At 41.8% G+C, this 13,427-nt stretch overlaps 2 protein-coding genes across 5 annotated transcripts; one reads left to right on the top strand and one right to left on the bottom strand.

Moving 5' to 3' along the window:
* Positions 1-2,053: 2,053 nt before the first annotated feature.
* LOC135491255 (metabotropic glutamate receptor-like) lies at positions 2,054-8,651 on the bottom strand. 3 transcript variants are annotated; one of them, XM_064776998.1, is made up of 3 exons: positions 8,507-8,651; positions 3,432-5,697; positions 2,054-3,261 (listed from the first exon to the last, which is right to left on the bottom strand). In XM_064776998.1, the coding sequence occupies exons 2-3, from the start codon at positions 5,496-5,498 to the stop codon at positions 2,515-2,517; spliced, it is 2,814 nt and encodes a 937-aa protein (XP_064633068.1). In that variant the 5' UTR covers positions 5,499-5,697; positions 8,507-8,651; the 3' UTR covers positions 2,054-2,514. The 3 variants fall into 3 exon arrangements, with proteins under 3 accessions (XP_064633068.1, XP_064633084.1, XP_064633077.1); XM_064777014.1 differs by having other exon boundaries at positions 3,432-5,691; XM_064777007.1 differs by lacking the exon at positions 8,507-8,651 and adding an exon at positions 6,581-6,590.
* A 1,015-nt stretch (positions 8,652-9,666) lies between these two features.
* On the top strand, positions 9,667-12,233 carry LOC135495629 (ankyrin repeat and KH domain-containing protein 1-like). 2 transcript variants are annotated; one of them, XM_064784565.1, is made up of 3 exons: positions 9,667-9,927; positions 10,197-11,428; positions 12,036-12,233. In XM_064784565.1, the coding sequence occupies exons 1-3, from the start codon at positions 9,865-9,867 to the stop codon at positions 12,043-12,045; spliced, it is 1,305 nt and encodes a 434-aa protein (XP_064640635.1). In that variant the 5' UTR covers positions 9,667-9,864; the 3' UTR covers positions 12,046-12,233. The 2 variants fall into 2 exon arrangements, with proteins under 2 accessions (XP_064640635.1, XP_064640554.1); XM_064784484.1 differs by having other exon boundaries at positions 10,197-12,233.
* The last annotated feature ends 1,194 nt before the right edge of the window (positions 12,234-13,427 follow it).

Below are 13,427 nucleotides of genomic sequence, written 5' to 3'. Positions count from 1 at the left end.
TGTACTAATTTGTACGAGGGATCAGGGGAACTTTCGAAAAAAGTCGTCAATGAAGTACATTTACATCGTTGTTCGTAGCTCTTCGTAAGGGTTGCGAAACCTGCCTATTATTGTACCAACAATCGGGAATAATGAAATCTCATGTTGATCGTACTGACCCGTTTCCAACAGCTTGCAGTCTGCCTGTGGTCATTCTCGTATATTTGTTGCATTAGCATGCAGCTACATTATTAAACGGAGGAACGAGCGCGATAGATCAGTTTGTATAGTCTACGAAGGGACTGACGCTTCAGCTGGGTTGTAAGGTAAGCTCATACTCTAATGCAATGATGCATTGTTCAATGACGAGTGCGATAGCTTCTTCAATAAAACAGAGTGTATCAATAAAAATGACACACTTCAGTCAGTTTCAGTGTCATTTTTATAGACAGATACACCCTACCCTGTAGCTGTTGCGTTCATGTTCATGAAATATTAAAAAGTACACAACATTTCATAGAAACCGTCAGCAAAGCACTAACTCAGTTCCTTTCTCGGAACTCTATTGTTTTGTTAAATCAGAGTCTTTCAATATAGAAGACACTGGTCAGTTAAATGGATCACATGCATGAAAACAAGAGGGTCATCAACAGGCTCCTAAACATCGCATTGAAACCGTGACCTTGTGCTCACGAGGTTGAAGAACGACAATGATTATTTTCAAATACAGGACAGTCTGAAGGTATTGCAGTCGCAGCTTCAGTGCACATCTTTCATAATACCAAGAATAAATAAAGTCTTTATGAATTCTTGATGATACTACTCATAATAATGTATGTTATTTGTACAGATTTGCTGTTATTATTTATTGCACCACAGCTGATTTATCTTGAGCAGCCAAGAAGTGCAATCCTCGATCGGCCTTATGCCCTTTAGTAATTTATTCCTGAGTGGATATGATGGGCTTCCAATTAAGGTACATAATACAGGTATATGAATCGCCAAAGATATTTCTGTCACTTTAAACTGATAATCTGAATGTTGCGCTGTTCTTAATTTCAGATGCCATCCCGCAGTCTAATCAAGAAATGTATTATTGCTGTATTGGGCGTTGTTGTCATTGCTTACATCGCTGATCGGAAATACCAAGTCAAATATGAAAAACAATATCGACAACTCTACCAACATCTCAGAAAAATATACGAGAATTGTGTCTCCCATCCTGGGCAAACAAAGCCACAACGAGTGACAGTCAGAGACAAGCCAAGTCGTGCATCACACATGTTGTTGAAAAACACATTGGTGACGTCTGCAACAGAAGATCAACAGCACAACCAAAAGGATACATTTCAGTCTACAACAAGGTCATTAATAATAGGAGAAGAATGGGAGCCGAAAGCTGACATGCCGATTATATATAACGAAGCTACAGTCTTGATACCGGCAGGAAGTATTTGCAAGGATGGCTTTCAGGAAAACAACGACGAGCTATTTTTCTTGATGTTGGTACTGAGTTCACCGGATCATTTCAGCCAGCGCTCATACATTCGGAAGACTTTTGGTGGTGTGACGCAGTGGCATGGTCGTGAGGTACGTCACGCATTCCTGATAGCAGAAACTGATGTCAGAACACAAAGGGATCTAAACCAGGAGATTACTGTATTTGGTGACATCGTACAGTTTGGTTTTAGAGACGCATTCAGGAATCTGACCGAAAAGACATCGGCAGGTTTGAATTGGGTGGTAAAATACTGCCAGAATGCGCGGTATGTTTTAAAAACAGACGACGACGCTGCTGTGTTCCCTCAAAGGATTATAGAATTTTTGGAAAAACTCTCCCGGGAAGATGAAAAAGACTTGTACAGTGGAGGAACAATGAGAACCGTCCCTATAAGAACGTCACCTGGCCCTTATGAAAGATATTACATCGGTTATAAACAATACCCGTACAGGATGTATCCGATTTACAACAGAGGCCTAGGGATTTTGATGTCCGCAAATGTAGTAAAGATATTTTCCGCTAAAACACGCCGGGTTCCAATGGTTTTTTCAGAAGATGTTTACGTTGGTATGCTTGCGAAGGCTTCTGGTATTAGACCCTCGTGCCATGAGGGCATCTTCTTTTCATTTCGTGGACTAGTCAAGGAAACAGGAGACTCTGGTGTGGCAAAATACTGCAGCTTACGGAACCTAATGATTTTTAATGCGATGAACACAGAAGTCTCTTGGGATATCTACAACAAGTATGTTGATAAAAATATAACTTGCGCACCCATGGATTACAAGTATAAAGACGGTTGTAATGGTTACTCGAAACAAATTGTCATTTACTCTGTTTAGGTAACGTTTGCATGGTTAGCATCGTTAATTTAGTATAATATCCAAATGTTCGTACATAGCTCGGCTTCGGCCTTACTCAGGAGGGTGTGTATTTGACCCGTCAGCTAATTTAACGTACATTTACACAAGGCCTTTCTCTATGAACATTTACTAAGGTTTTATTTATATCATTCCGCACTCAATTGAGATATTATATCAACAATCATCAGCGTTTTCAATGACATCAAAACTAACAGCTCTTTTCACTCGATTGTCTTCTGGAAGCGACAAAAGTCCATTCTCATATTTTTCGCCTGCACCGCTAGGTGACACTATAACCAAATCATTTTCAGGTGGGGTCGCCACTTGGACTTGATCAAGGTCAGAATTTGATGTTTCGACGGTTTCTATGGAATTGTTGACAACGTCTTCTTTGCTCAGCTCAGACCCTCGCCTGGGTACGACTTTGGTCCCGGCGTGGTTTATTGATACAGTTGCCTTAACGGCGATGGCTGCACTTTTCAAGCCTGTCTTCCCGGATGCAGCAGACATCAGGTGAAGGTCACACTTCTTGACGAAGTAAACACCATACAGTCTCGTTCCAAACAAGCAAATCATTACAACTGTAGCGTTCACAAGCAAAGCCAAACAACTGAATAATGTCCTGTAGTATCCAAATGTAAGAGTGAGATACGCAGGAAAGAAGGCTAACCACATCAGAATGGTCGTGTACACACAGAATGAAATAAATCTGGATTCATTAAAATTTGTTGGTAGTTTTCTTGTTTTGAAAGCGTGGAAACAGCAGGCAAGGATTAACAGCAGGTTGTATCCGATGATGCAGCCAAATGCACCCATAGACATTGAACAGAACAAAGACAGTGTGTTTTGATCACGGCCGAGTGTCACAGTGGTGATGGCTTTAGGCGTTTCAGTGAAGATCCAGACGAGCAGTACAACAACCTGAAAGAGAACATTGCTAGATTATTGAGTATCGATTCGTATTCTTACTAATACAGGCAATGTCTGACGTGGTCAAGTCAGCTGTCGGAGTATGAATTCAGCGTAAGCGGTACGGTACGACCGAAAATGTTAGTGTCGTTGGTCAATATGAAGAGGTGGGCACTTCTTACCTTAATCAAAACTAGTATGGACGTAAACATCAGCTGTGACTTTGCGTCAATCATTGGCGGTCGTATCTTCCCGTGGCGACCGCTCTCAAAGATCCTATAGATACGATTGCTCTTGGTCAAGAGCGGAGCATACACCAGGCAGAAGCTAAGCCCGAATGTGCATGTATTCACGATACATGTCCAATCTGTTGGTTTCAAGATGAAGACAAAAACGGCGCTGTAGTGTACCCAGATGCCAAATAACATGACGTAACTAAGTTCCCTTCCCGATGCCTTGATTAATTTGTGGTCATTATTGATGCCGTAGAGAATGGCAACGACGAAGGTTGCGATTATGCCAAGCCCGGCAGAGGTAATGAGGGTTGCTCCGATGGCGCTGTCGTAACTGAGGTATTCAGGAATAAGTCCCAGACACGCCGTCCGATCGGAATCCGGCCATGTCTTGTTTGTGCATGGAGTACATTTCATGATGCCTTCGATTATTACAGAAATTTCGTTCGGTCGACAGATTTTACAGTTCCAGCAGCAGCCGTAGTCGAGTAGCTCCTGTGAGTACCCAGGCTTGCAAGGGGCGGAGCACACTGATATTGGAATGGTTGAGAGGTTTTTGAACTGTAACGGGGAACCGTCTAAGACAAGACCCATGTCCTGACTCCAAGTTGCAACGTGAACTAGTTGAAAGCTGTTGTTGATTTTTTGTATACTTTGGAATTTATAGTCAAGAATACCATTTCCATTTTCGTCAAATGTAAAATTTGATATTTCGCCATTGAATGCGATATTCTGTAAAGATGCAGTCAGAACATCAGCTGTTAAACAAGAATTGAGATAGCATGAGTCCCTGCCCTCCGAACAGTTTTTGCTGAGTGCGTCATCGATTGCGTGGGCATACGTATACACAGCATCAATAACCAGCGACGTCAGCATATCTGGGGTATAGTGGGAGCACGCAGTGAAGCTATCGTTTGAGCTGCAACCACCCTTGGAACAGTTAAAAACGTCTTCCCAGAAATGTTGGAACCAAGGGTTATTTGTTCTGATGCTTGGGATCAGATTTGAAAAATGTTCATCGAACCTGTGCACATTTTGAGAGTTGACTTTGACAGCTACAATACCCCATGCAGTCTCCTCCAACCCTTCGTAATCCTGAATATTCCTACCCCAGGCATCGCTAGCTATCCACGTAAAAGTCTCAGTGTGGCCTCGTCGCTTCACTGCAGCGAGAATCGCCCTCGCAACTTCTAAAGGCGTGTACACGATGACGGCCCTCGCTTTGTTGTCATAACGAACGATTTGGGTAACTAGCTCGTCGAAGTATTTGTCTGAGAAGTTGTATTGGACTGATACTGCATAAGCAAAACATATTCCTTTATCTTTCGCAATCTCCTGAAGAGCTTGATACCCAGCAACACCATAACTAGAATCTGAGTACAGAATTGAGACGTAGGTCCAATTAGAGTATGCGAGAAAGTCCAAAATCGCCTTCGCTTGAAAATAATCAGACGGAACTGTCCTAAAGAAATATGGAAATCTAAACGTATTGTCTAACTCTGGACTAGTAGCAAGGTAACTCAGTTGTGGGATTTTATACAAGTTGGATATTTTTGCAATACTCATGCTGTTTGCGCTACTCTCGGAGCCAATTAATCCAATGACGTCATACGATGTTGTTTCATTTGAACAGTGCTGTGAGGTCGTCACATTGGCGTCACATGTGCCTTTCGCAGTAACAAATTGCAATGCTTTTCCTACTGCAGTACTTTCCTTGTAACAGTCATCAAGGATGATGTAACCCAAAGTTATGTTCTGCAAGAGGTCCGTCCGATTGTTAATTTCCTCGACAGCGAACACCAGCGCCTCCATTCGCTGAAGAACGCCGAGCTCCCGAAGACTGCCCCCGCATGGCGCATTGAAATGGTACTGATGGACTGGAATGATGGCCCCAATATTGATATCTCCGAGTTTCACATATGCCTTGTAGTCCATGTTGGGCACCGGGACCAACCCTGTCGCAAATGTTACTACTGCGGCACAAAGGGTAAACAATGTGAAACCAAGCGAGATCATGGCGTCACACTATCTGTTCTTCACAAGGCATTTACTATGGAAAGTGTAGCGTGAGAAAATGATCGTCTGAGGTCGTACTTCTACTGATGACATACGTGCCAGTCCGGCGGCGAGACCACGAACCAGCTTCACCAAGATTGCAGCTATCGGCGACCAGGGTCATCAGCTCAACACCTATGTATGGGCTTACCATCTGTAACTAGATAAAATACAAACATGTTAAGTGCATAAAGTTTACCGTAAATAAATGTGCAAGCCCCCTCCGATATTTTTTCGTCATTCTACCAGAGTCTTTCTGTTATAATAAACTAACTAGCAGCCAAAATATACTGAATTGGACAACAGGCATGATTTCGTAGTTTTTATCAGAGTCGATTATATCGCCTCGGATTTCGATACAAACCTCGCCAGTTAATTATTTATTTGGAAATGGTGGCAATTGTAAGACTATCTAATGACACTACTCCAAAAAAGGAAGCCCATAGACGGTGTACAATTAATCAGTTGTTTCCTGACATTAGTCAATGCTGATTTATCAGCGTAGTGCGTAAATCATAAAGTCCCCTTCCTTGGTTATTGAGTTACATGAACAACAGAAATCTTGAAGGACATTGATACGAATGATCTAGTGGGGTCGTAAGCTCGTCTTAAGGAAAACTTAGCCGTTAATCATGAAAATGTGTAAGAGAATGATAATTATCAAATCATAGAATGTAAGTGGTATTTTATTACGGTTTTAAATAGCCATTATTAAGATAACTATGATCTATCACTATTTGCTCGTGATCATTTGAATTTTTTTGTTGTAGGTATGCTGAAGTCCATGTCTGATTTGCAAATCGAATGATTGTTATCAAGACTTTGGAGGTGTACGTGCGCAATTACTGTTGAGGAAGTACATTTACTTGTCTTGATTGGTTAAGACATCGTATTCGATGTACTCGGGAGCGCAGTGTTGTTCAACCACGTTTCATTCCCCTTCTGACAAAGACCTGTTCATGATTCTATTTCCTACGAATCTAAACTACGTGAAAGTACATAAAAGTGATGCTGTGACTCTTAAGAGATTTATAATCGCTTACCCTTTGATTATCCGCCATACCAGAAAAAAAAACTGCAGATAAATGTAAAGTCATTGGCTCAACACTTTTATATTGGGAACATATCACTTTTGGAGAATATGTCCTGAAATACGATTCCTCACTATACTTGCCAGGGATATTGTATACACATCAGAAGTAGCTTGCAATAGAAACAAGACAGTTTCTCATTTGTCCCTGCTTATTTGCAATCGCGACAAATACTGCGAAATCATTAAGTCAACCTTGTCGCGCATATACATTAATCAGGGTCACCTTGTGTCATCAATCACGAATACCTAACATATCTTTATATTACAAACAAGAATCTAATTGTCATATTTGCATTGTTCTCTGCGATATGACATGGAAGATGTGGTATGCATTTGTCGGTCCCCAGGGCATTCAGGGTTCTATAAATACGTGAAGATATCTCCAAGTCTTGATTATATGGCGGCATGTACAGTGATCGTATCCCGCAGTCATACTGTAGTAAACTTCAGTCATAAGGCAAGTTTAATTGCCTATGTATTAATATTTTTTGTTCGATTTTATCGTCTGCATGATAACTACGAATTGCACACTTTTATTACAGTGCGTTCTTTCTTTTCCGGCGAAATGCAATTAATTAATATTGAATGACCTCCACCTCACTATTATAAACACGACCAACATTGGGATGAGAAACATAAACCTGCAATTGTTTTGTTGATAAAAAAGTCAAATAATCCGTATTGGTCACCGGCAGCATTAAATGACCATCTTTGTTCTGTGAAGGAATTCCTAGCGGAATCCTTTCATGTCAAGTAGTCCGATTTACCTAAGAAAAATGTAAACTTTACAGAGTAGCTATGAATTAACATGTACACATACCAATACATTACATGCAGAGTTGGTGGACATATCAAGATTGTATTTTCATGTGGCAATAACTACAACGTAATCAAAGAGTACTTCTTGGCAAAGGGCAATAGCCAAATTCGGTTACAAAATGTCAACAGCCAAACGAGGGCAAGTCTCAGAGTTACAAACTTTGATGTTAAATAATGCAAACCCATCATCAATTTTTTTTCAGGATGGCAAGTTACGTTGAAAAACCTGGAGTGGAAGGATAGAAAAGAAGGGCCTATACGTGTACCTACCACTCTATCTCAATGTAGTTGGTTGGACTCTATGTTTTCTCAATCTCGATATTGACCCTTTAAATGCCAGCTCATTCCGTCATTTGAATGTAATATTTTATTCAAGTTTACTTATAAAATAAAAATAAAAATAAATCTTATCATATTTTATTGGTACTTCAAAGAAATTTATGGGACTTGGCTGACCAATATGCCTAGGCCTATATACCTCAATTGAAAACATTGAGTATTTTATCGTTTTATTGCACTTCGGATTCGCGAAAAATAATGTTCAAACCGTATTGATCCGATCCAAGATAAGCACCATGCAGGGGATATCGAAATAAGGAAGACTTCTCCTCGATAAAACGGCCTAACTTTGCTGATGATTGGGAGAGTCGCTTGAGATTGTTCAATATTTCTGTCGTGATCACGACATCCCATCGTATTTATGCAGTCGTGAATGCCACCACTATAAGAGCGGTTATGAGGCGAGTCAACAGGGTTATTTTGATGGTTACATTTTTCTCGATAAGAAAAATAATTACAGTGTGGTAAAAAAGAAAAGTGTCGAATTCCTGTCGACCGATACAAAGTTCCTGAGGGTAAAAAATCTGGGGAACATTTGGTGAAGCACCGGAGATTTTCTTTCAAGTCCTTTGTGAATTAGTGTTTCGTCCTTACCAATTCGGAAAATTAGCAAAGTGTCCATCGATGTCGATCGCCTGACTATCTCTGCCCTGTGGAATAGAGTTTAAGTTGACCGCTGCATGACACCACGAAATCAAAATAACAAGAGGTTACCTACCTTCAGTATAGACAAGGCAAAACGGTCTAATGTTATTCTTGCTTTAAGTCGAACTGAATACCATTTCTTCGTTGGGGCATTATCCCGACACTTGCTCGCGATATTGCCTTCGATCACTTGTGTACTCAATCTAATGCGACCTCGACTCTGGTTTCACCGACCTAAGACCGGTTGATTAATTATTATGAAATCTAAAGAATGGGTCAGGGCCGGACATGACGTCATGACCATCGGACAACTTGGAGCGCCAAGCCATTGTCTACTAAAAGTATCTAATTGTTCAATGGCATTGTTTGACCATGTGCATACTATTTGATGAATATTGATAGCCGATCTTAGATCAGTGAAACTAGAGTATGCAACGTACCTTAAGGCGTCCGTTGTCAGACAAACCTTTGTTTAAGTTGTGACGAATCTGGCATTGTGATGTAACGCAAAATGACTGTAAAGACACACGTAATTTGCCAATGCAATCTGGACGACTGTCGAAGTATCATGAACGTGTTTATCATTTGCAGTTACGTCATTACTAATGTGAAAGTGATTGGACTGACGTTTTTCCAATTTTGTTTCAACACTTAAATACGTGTACAATGTAGTAACGCGTTATTCGTTATTTTTACGCACACCTCCTTGTCGGCAATAATGAAACATGAAAAAATCGCTGCCTTTTACCTACAGTGGAAAAGGTGTTTTCCAGTTTTGATAGCGGGATATGATAACATGGTTTCCTGTGCCTGTGGAGAGGGCGTGCTACAACCGTGAAATAAAGTCTTTAATATTTCTTGATAGTGTCACTATACTTGGCAGTATGCCAGTATCTTACTCGTATGTAGGTATACAGTTTTTGTTCACATGATGATTGCCCGCATGCCCGAACAGTTTTCTGAACAGTTACTCCAGGCCTATTATATGATGTCATTTGCGTCGGCCAGGCATCATCTCAATCCCACTATGCCACTCCCTCAAATTGGAAAACGTTTTGCGTTTACTAAGCATTCTGTCAATTCCTCTTGGTGTGAGATTTCCCGCGGCGCGACCTGCTTAATCCAGTGTCAGTTTGATATTCGCCGACTTAATTTGTAGGTCAACTCAATTCTTTCATCATACTCAATACGCTGTGTATGCGTTGATATTCTACGAGAAGCAGCCAAGTCCGATTCACATCGGGTAGTGGCGCTGCATCACTATTGGCAAGCTCGCAGCGTAGATGATGTCGTAGATCGCTAGAGATCGATTGGCAGGCAGTCTATATTTGACCTTGACATCGTAGACCCACGTTGTTGGGTTGTATCGTTGCTCCTGGTATCGCTGTATCGCAGCCAGTCCATCTTCTTATCTGCGTACATGGCACAGAAATGGCGGACATAGGCCCTATACAGGAGTTCCGTGATGCAGTGCGGAGCAACAATGTAACAAAGGTACGTAGAATAACATAACGTTTAGTCTCGATTTTCAAGAGATCCTATACTAGGGGTCTCGATTCCACTCTGTAATTCCCCTTTAAACGCATCCTGAACCTCATGGCCTATACTCCCTCTAAATATAGCCGGAGTATATCTTGATATGATGCAAAAACCTTGGTGGTCAAGATGCTTTAAACGAGGCGTGTATATGTATATCAAGATCGTAGGCTACATGCCGGTAGGTAACCAAAGCCAATGATACTGTATTATTGTATCTTTACTAGATTGAAGGCCTCCTATCAACGATTGACTTCGCAAAACTTGATGGAGTGACAGCCATGACAGCCCTTGACATCGTTGTGAAAGGTAACCAGCACGCGCCAACAGTTCAAAGGATCCTTCAAACTGGGGTGGACGTGAACAATGCAAAATTGGGGTTACCGCTCATTGCAGCAATAACACAAGGATCCTCTGAGCTGGTGCAGCTCCTTCTTGCCTCTGGAGCAGACCCGCTAAAAAGTGATGGCCAGACCAATGCGTTAGCTTGTGCCATTGATACAAATAACACAAATAGCATGATAATTGCTCAGCTTCTCAAGCAATATGATGGACTTGGTAACCATGGTGACAGTGACAACAGGGGACGGGCGTTGTATGCAGCTTGTTGCATTGGAGATTCAGCGCGGGTGAAGCAGTATTGTGAGGAGGGCACAGCTATTTCCAGTTGCCATCAGTTACAGCTCTATCCTTTGATGCAAGCATGTGGGAGGGGCCAAACTGATCTGGTAAAGTGTTTGTTGGAGCAGGGTGCGGATGTACATGAAGAGAATAGCTTCGGGGAGACAGCCTTGGGGTTTTGTATCTTCAGCGGCAGTTCGGAAATACTGGAAATTCTGTTGCTGAACGGAGCAGATATTCGTAAAGAGGTGACAAGGCGTTATCAGGGTCAAAGTCAACGACTGACACCCTTGATGTGGGCCTGTTTCAAGCAGAGAAAAATAATACAAATTCTTCTTGCCAACGGTGCTGATGTCAATGCTGTATCAGATGACATTTTGCACACCACTGCGTTGCATTTGACATCTGAATCTGCTAGAGACAATGTCATGTTGGCCAGCGGATTTGCTGCAATTGACACGGATCGGAGCGTTGTGGAAGAATTGCTGGAACGCGGGGCAAGACCTGATGTGAAGGACGGCACAGGTCGAACGCCTTTAGATCACCACATACACGATTTAACACAAAGCTTCTATTACATGGACTCTGATATTGGTTCAAGTGACATCTGCAAAACAACGGCTATTATCAACCAGATTATTATTTCAAGCAAGCCTCATTCGATTTCAAGAGGAAGCATTGGCGCAATAAAGATGATGTTTTTTGCACAAAATGCTGTGTGTGTTCTAAACATAATACCCGTTTGCGAAAAGGTGCTGATACTCGGGAGCGTAGACAGCTTTTTGAAACATCTGATTTACGCTGGAATGATGAAGCCTTCGTCCTCACTTTCAGAAAGGTACACAGCATTTGTAAGTGACTTCGCAGATAGTGATGAGTCATCAGTTTGGTTGTCTAGTCTGCTGCACACTGGGTTGTCTCTGAAGGAACAGTGTAGACTAGAACTTCGTGGAAAAATCCGTTATCCCCTTAAAAAGAAGATAATGTCGGATGGTATATTACTACCTCCCTTACTTAGGAAGTATGTTTTGTTGGATAGACTTTGATTCTTATGTATTTGTAACTTCAGGTTGCCTTCAGACCATTTACAGGGTTAAGTCTAGAAATATTGATGATTCGCGAAATCCGCCGATTCGGAATGGTCTGACGTCTAGCAAAGTGATTGCCCAGCTGAAGTGCAGTTGACTTGGTTCCCCAAGGGTCAGATCCGATCCGGAGAAAATTGGGGTGGGGGTTGGGGTGTTATTTTACGATCGCTGCCCTCCGTCAGCGCACTCGCGTGCAGGATGTGTTGTTACAATGAACAACAACCGCTGATTTCTCCCTAGGCTTATGTTTGTTCAATTGCAGTGCGGAGATGTTGCAAGTAAGTGTTGTCGAACATAGCAGATGCGGAAAGTTTGGTGGTAGATTTAGTGTTGTAGCAAGCAAAACTTTTATTTCAGACGAAAATGAGAGAGAAAAGAATGACAGTTCAGTTACAACCCTGTCTCATCCGAAACAGACATTCTTTATCAGGCGTATACGACATAGGAGTAAAAAAGCCTGGTCTCAGGATGGACATTATTGTAAACTCCCACCCAAATCTAAATTGTACTTTAGTACGAATTAAACAAAATAACATTTCGTCATCCTCTTCGTATGTCAGCTATCCATTATTAAATCGGTTTTCATGTCAAATTAAGTCGACTATTGATTTCACATTATTAGGTTAACATTTAGGTATCCCACTAATCAAACATGTCACATTATCGGCCTACAGTTCATGAACAACACTGTCATGCGCACACTCTGGCGATAATTAAATCGGTGAAAAATGACGGATCTTCTTCAACTACTTGGCCTTCACGGCCAAGTAGCCAAGGACGATATGATTCTGGAGGTTAATTGAGCAGACCCAGACTTTATCGAAGACATGTACGACACGCACACGGAATATCGGAAAGCCAACGCGGCCTACCGCCGTATACTGATGATGAGTGGGTCGTTTGAAAGACGGCAAATTGGTGGGGTCTGCTTGTCAGGATATGGAAGTCTTCCCGTGATGTCAAGAGAGGTGTCAAACGATTGTGATCATTGACACGTATACTTAACAGTCGGATATGATCCCACATGATACCTGCTGGGCACGATTGCTTTAACGACGTTTTTTGAATATCTGGATTGATCAAGAAGCATCAGGAACAGCTCGACAGGTGAATGGTCCAGGACGACGCCCACAAGGGTACCTATTAGTTGGTATCTACGCGAGGAAAAATTAAAACTACATTCGGATTCAGCCGTATCGCATCTTTATCTTTTACGGGAAAAACTCCATTTTAATACGCACGTGCAGCCATTTGCGTGTCTACAGTCATCTTCGATTTCAAAGTTAAAAATGGGTTTGTGTGGGGCCAAGGTCGCCACTGTAAGAGCTAGTACTGGGTACGACCACTCGATCACGCTGGGAGTCAGCTCCGGAACGGTTCAGCACCTGAGCAAAGAGGATAAACGACTGTCGAAGACGGAGGAGGCTAAAGTATTGAATGAGGACAATAGGAGGTCTGAAAATCGAAATCCAAGCAAGGGAGACGCAAATGTCGTTAAAATATCGAACGAAGATTTTGGAAATCGGAAAACCGTTAAAATGCCAAATGAGGGTGGTGAACGATCCGAAGATACCATTAAGGTATTGGATAGGCACTCTTTAGATTATTCTAGCATCGAAGATAAAAATGCGACAAAAAACCTAATTCATATTGCAGGGGAAAATGAACCATGCAATGAGGCGACTGAGCAGGAAATTTCGGAAATAATGAAAAATAAACCAGGAGATGATTGTGACCGTTCAAACCGGG

This window comes from Lineus longissimus, chromosome 1 (genome assembly GCF_910592395.1).
Source record: "Lineus longissimus chromosome 1, tnLinLong1.2, whole genome shotgun sequence".
Classification (NCBI taxonomy): domain Eukaryota; kingdom Metazoa; phylum Nemertea; class Pilidiophora; order Heteronemertea; family Lineidae; genus Lineus; species Lineus longissimus.
This window is presented reverse-complemented; position numbering and strand designations above follow the sequence as displayed.